Source organism: Symphalangus syndactylus, chromosome 18 (genome assembly GCF_028878055.3).
Source record: "Symphalangus syndactylus isolate Jambi chromosome 18, NHGRI_mSymSyn1-v2.1_pri, whole genome shotgun sequence".
Classification (NCBI taxonomy): Eukaryota; Metazoa; Chordata; class Mammalia; order Primates; family Hylobatidae; genus Symphalangus; species Symphalangus syndactylus.
Genome location: NC_072440.2, coordinates 88,457,905 through 88,476,233, shown reverse-complemented (window position 1 = coordinate 88,476,233; position 18,329 = coordinate 88,457,905). Strand labels below are relative to the sequence as shown.

Below are 18,329 nucleotides of genomic sequence, written 5' to 3'. Positions count from 1 at the left end.
TAACATGGTGCTATCAATGAAAGAGCTGAAAGGTCAAATCATATCAAATGACCTCACAGATGATAAGGATGAAAAGGATATAACTGATAGTGATATAGCCACAATTTTCTTAGAAAGCTGAGTATCCCTTTTCCAAAATGCTTGAGACCAGATGTGTTTCAGATTTCAAACTTTTTCAGATTTTAAAATATGTGCATATATATAAAATAAGATTATCTTGGGACCCAAGTCTGAACAAAATTCATTTAAGTTTTATAAAAAACCTTATACACATAACCTGAAGGTAATTTTATACAATGTTTTCAATAATTTTGTGCATGAAACAAAGTTTTGACTGCAACCCATCACGTGAGGTGTCAAATTTTCCACTTGTGGCTTCATGTCAGCACTCAAAAAAGTTTCAGGTTTTGAATTTTTGAATTAGAGATGCTGAATCTGTATATATATATGTCAGGTTCTGTTCTAAGCATAAATTATCTCAATCTTTATAACAACACTGTGGAATACCCCTATACCAAAAAAGAAACTAAAACTTAAAATAAATAACTTACCTACATCATACAGCTAACAAGCAGTTACACCCAGGATATAAACCCTGACAGTATTGATTTTATAATAATTAAAAGGTGTCCAATTTACAGAGTCAACTATTTTAGAACAATATAATAAGGAAAAATAAATATTTAATCAGTTCTTACCTCTTCAGGCAGTTCACTGTACATGGTTTCAGAGGTAGACAATAAAAATATAGGTGAAAATGATGGTATATCTTGTAGCAATGTCAGAAAAGTTGCTCTCACAGTTTCACTGACAGCTTCCCACCAATCCCCAATGTGAGGCATGTAAACAATACTAGGTACTGTTCTTCGAGCTTCACGAAAAATCTAATTAAGGAAAAAAACCAACATTAAACAACTCAAATTGATTATTCTAAAGTCTACCCAGTAATCTCCAAATATATGAAATATGTCAGGCCTATTATAGTCATTAGTTTCAGCCTCAAAATTTAAGTTCAAGATATGATGCACAAGCCTTACACAGCTTCAATCTACCCTTGCCCCACCAAAAGAAAAAAAAGTATGTTTCGCCCTACCAAAAAAAAAAGTATGTTTTGCCCTTTAATTATTCCTATTCAGTATATATTAACAGTGGAAGGTATCAAATTGCTCCACTTATCTAGCATGTAAAGATAATAAAGCAAAACACCACTGTAAAATATGCTGCAAATAAAGAGATAAATATACACCTATGGCACTCATGTGATATCAGTAAACTTTACACAAAGAACAACATAGCTAACATTTTTGAGCACCTTGACTAAAATCATACACTATATAATCATTTTAACCAAGATGTACCACCCTAGAGCTTAAAATTAATGAAGTACCTGCTGAAACAGTCATTCACCTCCTCCCATTAACTTAGTTCAATATTTTATAAAGTAGTCACAAAATACTCTTATCTTTTTTTTTTTTTTTTTTTTTTTTTTTGAGACGGAGTCTCGTCTGTTGCCCAGACTGGAGTGCAGTGGCGCGATCTCAGCTCACTGCAAGATCCGCCTCCTAGGTTCACGCCATTCTCTCACCTCAGCCCCCCAGTAGCTGGGACTACAGGTGCCCGCCACCGGGCCCGGCTAATTTTTTGTATTTGTAGTAGAGACAGGGTTTCACCGTGTTAGCCAGGATGGTCTTGATCTCCTGACCTCATGATCCACCCGCCTCGGCCTCCCAAAGTGCTGGGATTACAGGCGTGAGCCACCGCGCCTGGCAAAATACTCTAACTTATCTAAAGAGCAAATGATAGCAAAGAGCTCTGAGACACTTCCATTGTTAGAAAATACAAAATGAATTTTTCCTCAGGTGTTAAAAAGAGTCTTAACCATAGTTTCAATCACGTTCTGCCAACACGCAGCCACAGGGACCAGGTTGGCTATTAGTAAGCTGCCAAGCTGAATTAATGTCCCTTACTTATTAAGTCCACAGTTTAATATCCCACCAACAAACTGACATGTTAATAGGACATTTCTCATTATCTTTAACAAGTTTAGTTATAAAAATCTTTCTTCCATTTTGAGAATTCTATTCCTAAAATGCTCTACTTATTTTCCCTTATTTTTAACACATTTCAATTAGCCTATTACAAATTACAATTGTATATTCAATTGTAATATACAAGATATAGAAATTATTACAAATAGCCAATTACAAATAGCCAATTACAATTGTACATTCAATTGTAATATACAAGATATAGAAACAAGAATTTAGCCAGGCGTGGTGGCTCACACCTGTAATCCCAGCACTTTGGGAGGCTGAGACAGGCAGATCACTTGAGGTCAGGAGTTCAAGACCAGCCTGTCCAACATGGTGAAATTCCACCTCTACTAAAAATCCAAAAATTAGCCAGGTGTGGTGGCACACGCCTGTAGTCCCAGCTACTCAAGAGGCTGAGGCAGGAGAATCACTTGAACCTGGGAGGCGGAGGTTGCAGTGAGCCAAGATCGCACCACTATACTCCAGCCTGGGAGACAGTGAGACTCCATCTCAAAAAAAAAAAAAAAAAAAAAGAAGAAGAAGAATTTAATATTTAAAATGATCGGGATTATCGGAAACTATCCTAAGAATCAAAAGTATTATTTTTCTTTAATGAGTAAGCTTACCACTTGCATACATTTTTTAAATAGTGTATTTTACACAGCTTTCAACCTTCTGTGTAAAATAAAAGGTACTGCCAATTCAATAATAAACCAGATGAAAGAAGCTCAAATAATAATTGGAAAAAATGTAGATGTTATGATCACTCACATCAAAAGTAATATTTGCTCCTTCCCTTCCTTAATATTTGCATATCCACCAATCCAGAACAGTTGTACAGTACAACTCCTTCAGGACTCTCAAATTTTGACCTTTTCTGCAAACACGTACCCTCCTATCCTGGATCTTGGAAATCCAAGGATTATTTTTTTCCAAAGTTCTTGTAGAAATTCATAAGAGAAAAACAAGCATAAATATTGGCAAAAGGAAAGAACCATGCAGAAGCACAAAGGCAACTGAGGCACTTATTTAAAAAAAAAAAATTGCATGCCACCCAAATCAGGCATGGTTATATGAAGACAGTGACCAACTCCTTTTGTCACTTTCCAGTTCCCCACTCTGTGCTGGTAAAATGAGAGAGAGTCAGCAAGGAAAGAAAGGTGATCATATGAAAGACTAACCAGCTATAGGTTACTAAGAAACCTCACAAAGCCAATCACTTAATTCAGCCATGCAAGCTACCACATACATGCCCAGGGTATGAAAGAGATAAGAAAACATGCCTTTAAAAAAATGAAATTTTGCCTTTCATTCTAGTACTTCTAGGTTAGATTTTCCAGGAACATGTGTTGAGAACATCTAGCCATTAACAAGTATCAAAGAGGATGAGCAAAGCAACAGACGATTAAGTGATAATAATTTGACAGAGTCAGAACTACAGGTGTCTTAACTGAATTTCCAAGGGTGAACTACATAAAATCATCACCAGCTCTAAGAGTTGACGTTTGTTTTTTTGTTTCTTTTTTTCCTCCAATTGTCTCAAAGTTAACATGATATTGAACTCAAATTGAACATGATGCTGTATTGATCCCATTAAAAAATTTAGAAATTTTTCCACATTTCCAAAAAATTTCTTATTTTCATCTCATCTTCTCAAAATTAACAAATTGAACATGATATCCTAGTGATCCAATAAAAAAAAAAATCTGGAAGCTTTTTACTTCCAAAGCCTTTAGGAAAACGTCCTTCTTGATAAAAAAAAAAAATTTAAACTATATTTGAAAACCTATGGGGGAAAAAAATCAGGTAAGTCTAAGATGAACATGGAAAAATAAAAAGGCTTCACCTTTCTGATCTATGAGTGTATAATTACATGAATTGAGAATTAACCTAACCACATGAAACACCAACATCTATGAAATATTTTTGTAAGTTTTCTCCTAAGCCTTTAGAGGAAAACCATCCTTAATTTCTAGAAAAACTAAAAAGCACTATTAAAACAAGCTTTAATTCCTTATTCTATGTTATCTCAGAATATTAAAATAACTTTTATATTTTCTTTAGATTTATAACCAGTCTGTTCTAATTCCCATTTTGTAATAAAAATTCAAAAAGAACAGAGTTTGAGAATAGCATTTAAAAATTCTTATAGTATAAGCAACAGGAAAAAAAAGTTTAATCCTATTATGATTTTTTTCTGTAATATAAAAACAGCTCTTCAGCAGTTTGCCGGTAACTTTTAAAGTGTGGAGTAAAATACACTCTGTGAAATCAAATACCAGATAATTCAGAGTAGAAAAATATAGCCTAGTTTCAATGAAGCGGCAACTGGCTTGGGAACAAGTGATGCCATTTGAGAACTAGAAAAATACTCACCTATAGGGTGTCTTGGATTGGTGGATGTGCAAGGTGTAGTAGAAAACAGAAAAACTGTTATAGAAAAAAAAAAAGACAGTAGGCCAAATTACTGAACCAACCGTTTCAAAATACCTCTGACATGACCAGCACTCTTGCACAAGTAAAATGAACAAATACCAGCATATGTGAACTGTTCATTTTGATTCTTTATTACAACATTATACTCCATTTCCTTCTGATCTCCTTCTTGCCACAGACATAAGGACCTTAGATAACTAATTTTTTAAAAACTTTCTTTATTAAAAAAATCACAAACTACTTCCTCTAAATATTAAAGATATTAAAGGCAAAAATCAGGCCATTGAAGTTAGAAGTATCCATTCAAGGAAGCACTCATGATATAAACTGCACTTATAGTTACAAGAGTTCTAATCATCTCAAAAGCTAAACTTTGAAGTCAGCATTTTAGCCATCAAATTAAAATGTTCCATCCATGAAAATTTAGTGTATTTTTAAACTAAGAATTTATAGTCCCACAACAAGCCATTTCCTTTAGAAAGTGAAAACTAGAAAAATTTTAAACCCAAATGTGAATGAAGCAGAAAGCTCAAAGCCAGTATCACTTTTACCTGCCTAAAGAGGGCAATATAGAAAAGAGGGAAACAACTTTATGTCATCAAGAAACTTCCAGAATTTGTCTCAATCACTTAATAGTATTATAAATATATTAAAATTATAAAGCACAGGTAAAAGAAAAATGTTGGGAGCTAAAACATCTTCAATGTTTATAAAAATTAAAAGGCACCAATAAATAAGTTTAATTATTTGTGCTATGCTATCAGAAATTATTAAAATAAATAATATCTGTGCATTGCTGGTGGCTTTATTCCATTTTTATCCCTTTACTCTATTTTATATTCCCTTTATGTAAGATTTATTGAGAATCTCTTGTGAAAAGAAGACACTGTCAGGATTCAATAAATAAGGTACAAATTTCTTTACATGCACATAAAATCAGCCTGTTATAAAACACATCTGTACTAGTTTCTGAACTATGGTAGTAACACAAATTAGCATTTTATGAAAATTAAATCACTTAAATTCTTTTTCTAATATTTTCATTCCCTAAGCACTTCAAGAATTTCGTAAATGTCACACACTCCAGGTCAGGATAATTTAACTTGTCAACAACTCAAAAAAAAATTTTTTTTAAGTGTTGCTATGGAAAAAGTCAGATATCCATGTGAACAAACACAAAAGCATTCAAAGTATACACAGACTGCTACAGAGAAATCCAGAAATCTATAAGCACAAACACAAGAGCAACCAAAGTATACACAAGGTAAGTACATTATTAATACCTTCATGCTATTCAACCAAAAAGAAATTCCTCTGTGAAATTCTAGATAACAATTTCTTTCTGGGGAAAGAAATGCATTTAAATTTTCACCAAGAAAAGACCTTATTCACCTTTTGAAATTATTCCCAACACCACACAGTACATAAACTCCAAAGCTTTTCAGACCATATATAAATGTATTAATTGAATGAAACCTCTCTAATAATTAAAAAGATAAAATATAGCACACTTATCAGTCCCTTTTTTCTAAATCAACAATAGAAATATACAGGAGGCAAAAATTATATTTGAGGATGTCAGAAAAGGAGAATCATAGTTTTGTTTTGTTTTTTAGGAGTGTTAATACCAAGGCCGGGCGCGGTGGCTCACGCTTGTAATCCCAGCACTTTGGGAGGCCGAGGCGGGTGGATCACGAGGTCAGGAGATCGAGACTACGGTGAAACCCCGTCTCTACTAAAAATACAAAAAAATTAGCCGGGCGTGGTGGCGGGCGCCTATAGTCCCAGCTACTCGGAGAGGCTGAGGCAGGAGAATGGCGTGAACCCGGGAGGCGGAGCTTGCAGTGAGCCGAGACCGCGCCACTGCACTCCAGCCTGGGCGACAGAGTGAGACTCCGTCTCAAAAAAAAAAAAAAAAAAAAAAAAAAAAAAGAGTGTTAATACCAAAGGTCTTTTACTACCGATATTAACATCTCCTGTCTTGTTGTAGGACTCAGTAATTACTTGTGAACTTAAGGGGGAAACCATAAATCTTCCAGGCTATACCAAGGGTTCTCATTCTCCTTCCAAAGCCTTCAGAAGACTCTGAAATGCTCAGTAACATGTGTGTACACACACACACACACACACACACACACACATGCATTTGTTTCAGTAATAAATGTTGGACTAATGTCTAGTGACCAGCTAAAGTACTATAGCTCGAAGTGAGACCTATTGAAAACCTAGAATAGTAATATCTGAGATGCATTTTTACAAAGTACAGATTCCTGGGACCCATTCCAAATTGAATGAATCACAATCTATGGGTATGGAGCCAGAAAATCAGAAATTTGTATAAGTACACTCGGGTGATTCTTATGCACACTAAATCTTAAGAAACAATAAGAAAAACACTGCTTTTTAATATAGTTGACACTAACTCTGCCATGTTTCACTCCATTGATAATATTAATCAATAGCTGAATCCATCAGAAGGAGAAAAGAAAGTTGTCATGTATATTCTTGTGCATGTATGTTTTAAAGGATAGACATAAAATCAAACATGATCCCCACAGTATAAACAATATCAAGTATCGGTCTCCCACCTTACCACGCATATACATACAGCCCTTTAAAAGTGATTTAAGATTCCCTTTAAGACTGCCTTTCACGTTCATGTTACACTACTAAATACCAAACTTAATTTATATTAAGTATTTTAGAGGCCGGGGAAAAGAGAAAATATGCAAGAATAACTTACCACAGACTAAACCCTTTTATTACACATCGATTTAGAGAGATAACTCTGAGTACAGGAGGACTAGCTCCCAAGAAAGGTGAAGCAAAAAGGAAGAAACGAAAAGGAATACAGAACAGAAGAAAAGAGAATCTTTTTCAATCTTTCCAGTGTTTCAGCACCTGACTCATGCCCTCTCTTCCCTAGAGCTTTTGTACCCACGTATAACCTGGTTTGCCAACCTTTACCAATTATTTAAAAATTCCTCTTACATTATATAACAGCTTCTTTTTGCAGAATTTGTTAGCAAAGATAGTGCTATATTTATGAATGTAAAATAATTTTAAATATGCACTTAAGACACATATAATCACAGATTAGCCAAGACATCTGGTCTCTGGCCAGTGTTCAGATAGAGGGTGGGTGTCTGCTATCCTGACTGCATTTCATGGCTCGTCCTGGCAGACTGCCTATCCAGGAGGGGTCACTCTAGAGTAAGTTCGACTTCTAACCCAGAAGCTCTTAGGTATAAACTGAGAAGATGAGATGCCTTAATGTACTAGAGAAAGTGAAATACAACCAAAATGATAGTGAGTTTTCGTTGTTTTTCACTACCAAGTGACACCTCTCTCCTTCCCACCAAAATAAAAAAGTAGTAAAAGCCAAGAAGCGTACAAGAGACCAGAGGATGAAGTTAGAATTCAAAGTTGGCCAAGCAGGATTCAGAATGATGCCATGAAAAAAAAAAAAACAACCCTATAACATCAATGTATAGTTCACTACAATGCTTCCTAAGTGTTTCCTTACCTTTACTTAAATAACATTAAACCAGTAATGTTTGTGAATATATATACATATTAGCCATAAGGAACAACTATAAACAAAAATAAAAAAACCTTTCTCACTTTGAAAATATTTCTCTTGGCCGGGTGCAGTGGCTCATGACTAGATTACAACCAGCACTTTGGGAGGCAGAGGCGGGTAGATCACCTGAGGTCAGGAGTTCGAGACCAGCCTGGCCAACATGGTGAAACCCCATATCTACTAAAAATACAAAAATTAGCTGGGCGTGGTGTTGGGCACCTATAATCCCACCTACTGGGGAGGCTTAGGTAGGAGAATCACTTGAATCTGGGAGGCGGAGGTTGCAATGAGCCGAGATCACGCTATTGTACTCCAGCCTGGACAACAAGAGAAAAACTCTGTCTCAAAAAAAAAAGAAAAAGAAAAAAAAAGAAAAGAAAATATTTCTCTTTCAAAGTGATTTTTTTCATCTTTAGTTTGCTTGATATAGTCAAATAAAAACTTCAAAAAAGAGAATTTTCCAAACAGTATAGCATAAACTAAAAAGGCAAAGTTCACACATTTCCCAAACTTCCAGATTCCTTCTCCCCAAAAACCATATTAACAGTTTTTGGGGATACTTGCTTTTTTCACTAATGTCACCTGCATTTTTCCGTATCAGCCCATGTAAATCTACCTCATTCGTGTTAATGGCTAGACAGTACTCCTTTGTATGTCAAGATACACCGTAACTAATTTTAGCTGGTCCCACGTGAAGGGATATTCAGTTTGTTTGCCTTTATGTTTCGTGTGGCAATTACGCATGACACAGTGACAAATATCCTTGTTCACTCAGCACTGAATACTTGTAGCTAACGTATCTTTAGGAAAAACTCCTAAACATAGAATTCCTGGGTCAAAAGGTATATGTACTTGAAACGTTATTATCTTTTCTCACACTACACCAATGTGGTACTTGAAATTTTAAAAGATGGTGCCAAATTACACTCCAAAAACATCAAATAAATTTACATTTCCACTAAGTATGAGCATTCCACATCTCCAAATGGCATTATCAAGCTTTTTTAAAAAAAAAAAAAAAAACAAATCTGATACTTTATTTTCACTTAAGTGAAGCTTAGAATCTTTTCACATTTTTACTGGTTGCTTTTTCTTTTCTCCCACAAATAGCATGTTTCCATTTTGCCAATTTTTATATTAGATTGCTATTCTTTCTTCTTACCGATTTTAAGGTATTTGCCCATATTTAGGAAACTTGTTCTCAACATATCTGCTACAAATATACTTTTTCACAGACTATATCTATTAATTTAATCTAAAGAATGCTTTTTGCCATGTGTAATTTAAAATTTTACATAATCAAATTCCTTCATATCTTTACGTTTTCTAGTTTTTGTGCATTGCTTAGAAATTACTTTCACACATAAGATAATAAATATACTGACCTTGTGAATTTTCCCAGTACTTTTATAGTTCCACTGCCCATGTAGAGTTTATTTTGGGCTACAGAAAAAGGTAGGAAATCCTAGTTTTATTTGTTTTGCTTTTTCCCCTACTGGAGGAGCTTGCCAGTTTTCTAAGACCATTTGGTAAATAATCAATTTCTTCCATCTACTGATATGAAATGTCATCGCCATTGTGGTCATCACCATCAAATTATACTTCTACAAAAGTCTAAGCATGAATTGTCTCTTCTGTTCTATTACTTTGTCTACTCTTGCACAGGCACACATTCTTTATTACTGTAACTCTATTACACCCTTACAATTTTGGTAGGGCCCCCTAATGACACTTTTTCCTCGAATTCTCCTTGCTACTCATATTTATTTTCTAGAAGAAACAGAACTCTTTTTTTAACTTCTCCCTCTAAGTTTTGAGGAGATTATAATTAGAACTGTACTTAATTTATACATTAATTTAGGAAAAAACCTCACAGCCTTTGAATTTAAAGTCTTACCATTCATTAGCTGTAAGCAGTAGCAGTGGCAGCAATGGTAGTAGTAATAAGCATGATTATAACTAATTTTCGTTGAGGACTATATGTCAAGCCTATTTGATAACCTCATGGTGTCATCTCCATTTCACAGATGAGAAAATTAAGGCTCAGAGTGTTAAGCAACTTGCCCAAGGTCACAACCACAACTGAGATTTTAATCTGCATAATTTGACTTGAGTCTACATTCTGAATTAAAGAAGTTTAGCACAGTAATTACAAACAAGGTGTGCTTCTTCCTCTAAAAGCTCCACATGTTAACACAACCTTATCATTAGTATGAAGTCACCATAAGTATTCTAGCCAGGCATGGCTCTCTCTATGCAGATGGCACTGTGAAGTATTCACTGAGATATGCCCATCCCAAATCCCCAGACTTTCTTGTTCCTATATAGTGGTTCACTCCCAATGCAGAGATTTGCAGCAATGATCAGATCATGGGAGCTGAGAGTAAGAGGTGATGAGAATATTGACATTTAATTGATATCTAAAGCAGAAAAAAGTCTAAGCTTTGCTATTTACTAATATAAAGATAGTACACACACATGCACACACATACACACACTAGAAGTACATTCACATATGGAGTTGAATGCTCAACAGATTAACTGCCCAATCAAATACATTTGAAATTTATTTATGTAGAACATTCCAAACCTCCTGCCTCAAAAGAGTTGATCAGAAGACTAAAATAACAAACAAAATTCTTGGCTTTTGGTTTACAACATAAGCTCCTGAGATCTCAAGGTAGAGATTTTAGTTTGAGACAACCAAATTTTGAGGTCTACAAGCTTGGTTTGAGACCCAAATGCCAAATCTCTAAAGATACTTCTTTGGGAGGCCAAGGCGGGCGGATCACGAAGTCAGGAGATCGAGGCCATCCTAGCTAACATGGTGAAAACACCGTCTCTACTAAAAATACAAAAAATTAGCTGGGCATGGTGGCACACACCTGTAATCCCAGCTACTTGTGAGGCTGAGGCAGGATAATCGCTTGAACCCAGGAGGCGGAGGTTGCAGTGAGCCGAGATTGTGCCACTGTACTCCACCCCGGGCAACAGAGCATGACTCCACCTCAAAAAAAAACAAAAACAAAAACAAAACAAAACAAAACAAAACAAAAATATATATATATATTTACTTTAGGGATATGGGAAGAATACACGAGACTAGCCCAGCTCTGGCCTCCTTAATAAAGATGGCTTCTTCCCCCAGCCAAGAAGTAGATTGATGATAGTATGAAAGGTAGAGAGCATTCCTGGTGGGAGACTTCTCTGGCCTTTGGGTTTGAAAACAAATAAGGTTTCTCTTTCGTATATTCAACTGTCCCCCTCAGCAACTTTTAGTTTTCGTCTCATAGTCCTTTCATATTGTTTCTGCTAATTCCTAGGGTAAACTTAGTTGCTATTTCAATTGGGACCTCTTCTTCCATTATATTTCTAACTTATTATAGTATTTATAAGAAACTATCATTTTAAAACATTAACTTTGAAAGTGTCCACCTTATGGAATTTCTTTATTGTCTAATGTCAATTTTTAGTTGACACTGTAAGTTTTGCATATAATTAATCACATCATAGGCAAATACTTACAAATTCAATGTATCCTTTCCAATACTTAGATCTCTCAATGTCTAACTGAATTAATCCTGCATGCTTTAGTAATGTTATATTATTCTTTTGATACGCTACTAGATTTCATTTGTAATAGTTTCTTTATAAACATTGCTTAAATGAGATTGCTCTAGTTTTATTTTGAATTTCCCTGAAAGATGTGATATTGTTGGTTTTGCCAATTTCATAGCTTTCCTCCTATTCCTATGCTTTCGGAACAGTTTGACTAGCATCAAAATGATCTTATCCTTTAAGATTAAAATAATTCACCTGTGAAACCATCTATGTTTAGTGGTTTTAAGATACTTGCTGAATTTCTTCTTCCACAGTGATTGTTTAGATTCTCTCTTCTCTGGGGTCAATTTTGTTGATTTATATTTTTCTACTAATCATTTGTATTTATTTTAAATGGTACTGAGTAATTCTCTTACTTGCATACAACCTGCAGTAATTTTGTCTCTCTAAAAAGAAAAATGTGAGCAAACATATAAATCAACATTATTGGAAAACACACCCAGGATGAGTTAAATGTGTCAAACTGGGAGCAAAATACTGGTAGATAGCATTTAATTCAGGGGTTTTGGAAAGAAACCTTTAAACAGGGCTTTAAAAGTGATGAAGTGCTGGTAGGGTGTTCATATCCAGAGAACTGTGAGTAAAAGAGAAACTAAATCAATACTACTATGAATTGTTTAAAAAATGCATATTTCTTGCTACAATGTAGGAAATGGCTTTCAGTTAGATAATTACAGTATATGTGTTAAGTATTCGGAAAATGTAACTGGGAAAAAAACAACAAAATTGTGTGAAATGTTTTAAGTGTTACTACTGCAGTTATTTAACTCTAAAAGTAGGCTAAGTATCAAAGTGGCATTCCTCTCTCTAACTTATTTGAAACATTATTATTCAAACATTTAATGGCCACTTACTATCAGCTAGACACCTTGTCAGAGTTACAAAAATGGCTTAGATATGGTCCCTTGGCTCAAAAAATGTATTACCCTCATCCCTGGTTTCAATATGACATAATATATCCATGGTTATATATAACAACCTCAAGAAATATAAACAGCCCCACTAGAACTTTGCTTCACAAACCAGTAAATACAAAATAATTGAAAATCAAACGTCAAATACACAACTATCAACACAAATATCTATAATTTTTGAACTGCTATCACTATTCTAATATGAATATTAAATCCTGATTATCTCAAATTGGATATAATGTCCCTTTCTATGATAAGGCTCTAAGAAAAGACAGAAGTCTGAAACTGCTCTGAGACCACAGCTTTGAACAGAGGGTCAGAAAAAGGCAAAATAAACTCCCTTTCTACAATGCATAATGACACAGGGTATTAAAATTTCAGTAAGGAGGATCATGAGAAAGACAATGAGCTCACTTAAAAAACTGTATGCATCAAAAGGATCCTTTACACTAATACTAGAATGCTAACGAATAATCAACAAAGTTAATATTTATATCGTACTCTGAAAAAATCTTATCTGTAAACACTACACACTAGAAAGCCTACCAAAATAAAAGCAATAAGAAAGTTGGAAGTGCTCTGATGTGGTACAAACCTACCTGTGCACATGATTCCTCAGGTGTTTTGGCACTAACTGAATAAAGTGCTGGGAGATCTAGTCTATGCACAGAGAATCTTTCTAGAGTGTGCAAAAGTGCTGGAGCAAGGTGAGAAGTTTGACCTGAGCCCCGTTCTCCAGATAGCAGTAAGCGTGGCCTGTAAGAGGTTGGCTGATGATATGGTGACCTGTAATACATGTAAGACATGATTATTTCAAAGTCATACATTCTGAAGACAAATATGAAATATCAGGCAAAATTTTTACATTAAAACAATTTAACTCCAAATTAACAGAACTTTCCTATATTTTAGTATAGTGATTTATTTTTTATTAATTATGGTTTTAAAATGTTGGTATCTCTGACCATATTAATAACCAAGATATAAAAGTATAAAATCCACTTTAAGGGCTGGGTGCAGTGGCTCATGCCTGTAATCCTAGCACTTTGGGAGGCCGAGGCGGGAGGATCACCTGAGGTCAGGTGTTCAAGATCAGCCTGGCCAACATGGTGAAACCTCGTCTCTACTAAAAATACAAAAATTAGCTGGCTGTGGTGGCGGGCATCTGTAATCCTAGCTACTCAGGAGGCTGAGGCAGGAGAATCGCTTGAATCTGGGAGGCGAAGGTTGCAGTGAGCCGAGATCACACCACTGCACTCCAGCCTGGGCAACAAGAGCAAATCTCCATCTCAAAAAACAAACAAACAAACAAATAAATAAATAAATAAAATAAATCCACTTTAAAATAAAATAACCTTGGTATTCCTGCTATCATACCATATATACTAACTTGAAGATGCATTAAACTCCAGTATCATTTAGTTATTAGTTATCCAAGGTTAAATGTTACGAATCTCACTTTTTGACAAAGAGGTAGATCTGAAGATTATCCAAATGTAGGACTCAATTAACAGGCAGGGCCTTTAGGAGGTGATTAAGTCATGAGTGGTCAGCCCTCATGAATGGATTAGTTATATTATCAAAGTGCTTGATAATAAAACTAGCTAGTCCCTTCAATCCCTTCTGCCATGTGAAGACATTGTTGCTCCCCTCCAGAGGAAGCAGCTTTCAAGGCATCATCTTAGAGGCAGAAACCAAGCTCCCACCAGACACCAAATCTGCCAGAGCCTTCATCTTAGACTTTCAGCCTCCATAACTGTGAGTAATAAATTTATGTTGTTATGTTCTCACTCATAAGTGGGAGTTGAACAATGAGAACACATGGACACAGGGAAGGGAACATCATACACCGGGGCCTGTCCAGGGGTGGGAGGCCAGGGGAGGGATAGCATTAGGAGAAATACCTAATGCAGATGACGGGTTGATAGGTGCTGCAAACCACCATGGCACATGTATACCTATGTAACAAACCTGCACATTCTGCATATGTATCCCAAAACTTAAAGTATAATAAAAGTAAATAAATAAATGTAGGTTGTTTATAAATTAATCTGTTTAAGGTATTTTGTTATAGCAGCAGGAACAAACTAAAACAATCACAATTTTTAAAATAACAAATATATATATATAAACTTCTTCCAACACAAATTTTATTTCTGTAACAACAAATCTAACTGTTCCTACCCTGACAGATGACATCTAAAGCCCCACATTAGAGAAGGAAAATATATTAAACCAAACTTGACTTGTAATTTCGAGATTCTACAGCACCATTAAAATAACAAATGAAACAAAGTTTACTCTCACTGTGGGTAGTACTAGACATTCTAAGGCAATGCAATAAGAATAAAGAAAATTTAAAATGGAACTAATAGAAAGCAATAAGGGAAAAAATTGATACCTGTAAAGGATATCATTATGTAGTAGCAAATCCAAGAAATCAACCAAAAACTGTCAGAATCTACCAGCAAAGTAACAAGACAGAAGAAACAGAAAAATCAATAGATTTCCTAAACACCATCAATAACCATTGTAAAAAAGGAAAGGAGATCCTATTCACTGCAAAAAAAAAATTAAAAAGGTAAAACAAACATTATCAAACTATAGTCTTAGCAAGAAAAGAGTGAAACTGAGCCTGAACACAAAGACTAAATACATAAAGACATCAATTCTTCCTAACCTAAAACCTAACTAAAAAATTTACTTTTTTATTTTATACACATAGGATTTTCAAGCTGAAATCCCAAAAGAATTTTTGGGAGGAGGGGAGTTTCAACTTATTCACAACTTTAACTCAAAGAATAATCAAGTAAGAACATCAAGAAAACTTTTTAAAAACATGCTACCAGCCGGGCATGGTGGCTCACGCCTGTAATCCCAGCACTTTGGGAGACTGAGGCTAGCGGATCACGAGGTCAGGAGATGGAGGCCATCCTGGCTAACACGGTGAAACCCCGTCTCTACTAAAAATACAAAAAATTAGCTGCGCGTGGTGGCACGTGCCTGTAGTCCCAGCTACTCAGAAGGCAGAGGCAGGAGAATCATTTGAAGGGAGGCCGAGGTTGCAGTGAGCCGAGATTGCACCACTGCAACAGAGCGAGACTGAGTCTCAAAAAAAAAAAAAAATGCTACCAATTTTAATGCATTCAAACATGTTTTAGTAACAAGCACTTCATAGAGATTTCTTGTTCAATTTTCTTAACAATTCTGTGAAACACATAGTTTCATTTTATTAAACAGATAAGAAACCAGGGCTCATGGAGGTTAACTACAAAGTTGTATAACCAAGTGGAAGAGTTCAAATTGTCATTCAAGCCCATTTGACTGCAAAGCCCGGGTTCTGAACCCACTATGTTAAGACGTATCCTACTTTATACTGAAACATATTATAGAATAACAATTAATAGAATGTAGAATATACCAAAGAAACAGACTTAAACATAAAAGGCAGCCTAGGAAATGATTAATCGTAATCATTATATGAAAGAATTTCATAAAAAATGAAATAATTTAGATGCATATAAATTTATAAAAATTTATATGAATTATAAAATATTTATAATTCATATAAAATATTATTTTGTTATTTTATTATTTTATAATATAAAATAGGAATTATAATAAATACATAAATTTATAAGAATATAAATTTATAAAATTTATAAGAATTTATATTTTCTTAGATGAAACAATTTCATCTAAGAAAAGAATCATAAAAAATAAATGAGGGCAGCACAGTGGCTCACATCTGTAATCCCAGCACTTGGGAGACTGAGGTGGGGGGATCATTTGAGTCCAGGTGTTCTGAGACAAGCCTGGGCAACATGGCAAAACCCCATCTCTACAAAAAATTAAAAAAAAAAAAAAATTAGCTAGGTGTGGTGGTGTGCACCTGTAGTCCCAGCCACCAGGAGGCTGAGGTGGGAGGATCCCATGTGTCCAGGCCATGATGCTGCCACTGTACCCCAGCCTGGGTGACAGAATGAGATCTTGTCTCAAAAATAAAATAAAATAAAATAAAATAAAAGGAACAGAAATGGATAATAAAATAAATGTTTAAAAACGGAGGATTCAGGTTATTTCGCAGCATAAACAAAATGAATTCTAACACAATTTAAATTAAAAGATTCATATATTTTTAATTCATAATAATCTAAAAACCTCTGTAACCCAACAATTACAATCTGAACCAAATAGCAAACAACCAAATGGCATAAAGAATTTGCCATACAGCAGGGCACGGTAGAACATGCCTGTAATCCCAGCTACTTGGGAGGCTGAGTTGGGAGGCTCACTTGAGCTCAGGAGTTCAAGACTAGCCTGGGCAACATAGACATCCTATCTCAAAAACAAAATTAATTGAAAAAGCATAAAAAGAAAATTTAATAAAAATAATTTGTCATAAACAGGAGTGGTTCTTAATGTATGAAGAGTTTATATGCATAGTTTTGAAAAAAAACCTCCATGGGCAAAGGACGTAAAACAAGACAATTCAAAAAGAAAATAGAAATAGGAAACTTTTTTAAATGTTTGTTTAATTATATAACTGTAGAATGCCTCCTATGCTGAATGCCTTAGCCCTAAGTATCAAACAATACCAGTGTTATCATAGAGCTCATAACTGAGTGGTATTTAGTAAAAAAGTTAATACACAAATTACCATAATTCAATGTGATTAATAAGTGGTACTGTTTAAGTACACAGTGCTATGGAAGATACCAATTAGAGACTTATAGAAGGCATTCCTGGAAAAGTGTTACCAAGGCAGAAACCCAACAGATTGAAGGTACAAGAGATGAATTCCAAGACTGCAAACAGGATGTGCAAAGGACCAAAGGTTAAAAAGAACATGGCTCTTTGGGGTAACTAATACAGTTCATACAGCCAGTTTTGGTTTTGTTTGTTTTGAAGTACTGGGGACAAGTTGTGGAGGGTACAGTAAAGGTACTAGGGTGGGGAGAGAAAAAGGAAAGTAAGTTAGACTACGAAGGGCTACAAAGGGTTTTGTAAGCCATGTTAAAAGTTTGGTATGTGGCCTGGCGCGGTGGCTCACGCCTGTAATCCCAGCACTTTGGGAGGCCAAGGCGGGCAGATCATGAGGTCAAGAGATCGAGACCATCCTGGCCAACATGGTGAAACCCTGCCTCTACCAAAAATACAAAAAAAATTAGCCGGGCGTGGTGGCAGGCACCTCTAATCCCAGCTACTTGGGAGGCTGAAGCAGGAGAATCACTTGAACCCGGGAGGTGGAGGTTGCAGTGAGCTGAGATCGCACCATTGCACTCCAGCCTGGGCAAAAAGAACGAAACTCCACCTCAAAAAAAAAAAAAAAGTTTGGAATGTGTAGTGAGACAATGGGGAAGCATTAAGATACTTTAGGGGAACAAGATAATCATATACATGTTTAGGGAAGATAACTATCTCAGCACTGTCAGTATGGGAAAGGGTTTTGAAAGAAGGCAAATGAGAGGAAAGATAATCAGGCATCTGCTATAGTAACCCAGGCATGAGATGTGAATGACAGTTCAACAATAATAGTGTTAGAGAAAGAAGGAATAGCCTGTGATGAGACTTACTTAGTAAGAAAAAGCAGAAAGACTTGGTCATTGACTAGACAAAGAAAGAAATAAAAGGACAGAAGTTGAGAATGATGTCAAATTCTAGCTGAGACAACTGAATGAATGATGGCTCATAGGAGTCACAGGAAGAGAAGGGGCGTATGATACAGTCCGGCTATGGACA

General features: G+C 35.3%; 1 protein-coding gene across 8 annotated transcripts in view; it reads right to left on the bottom strand.

The window, feature by feature from the left end:
* ATAD2B (ATPase family AAA domain containing 2B) overlaps positions 1-18,329 on the bottom strand; it is a 187,176-nt gene that overhangs the window by 53,745 nt on the left and 115,102 nt on the right. For all 8 annotated transcript variants that reach the window (XM_055253338.2, XM_063623899.1, XM_055253339.2 and 5 more), the window contains 2 exons: positions 13,187-13,373; positions 699-884 (listed from right to left, as the gene is read on the bottom strand). In XM_055253338.2, the coding sequence (XP_055109313.1) occupies positions 699-884; positions 13,187-13,373 (373 nt within the window). The remainder of the gene's footprint in view (positions 1-698; positions 885-13,186; positions 13,374-18,329) is intronic.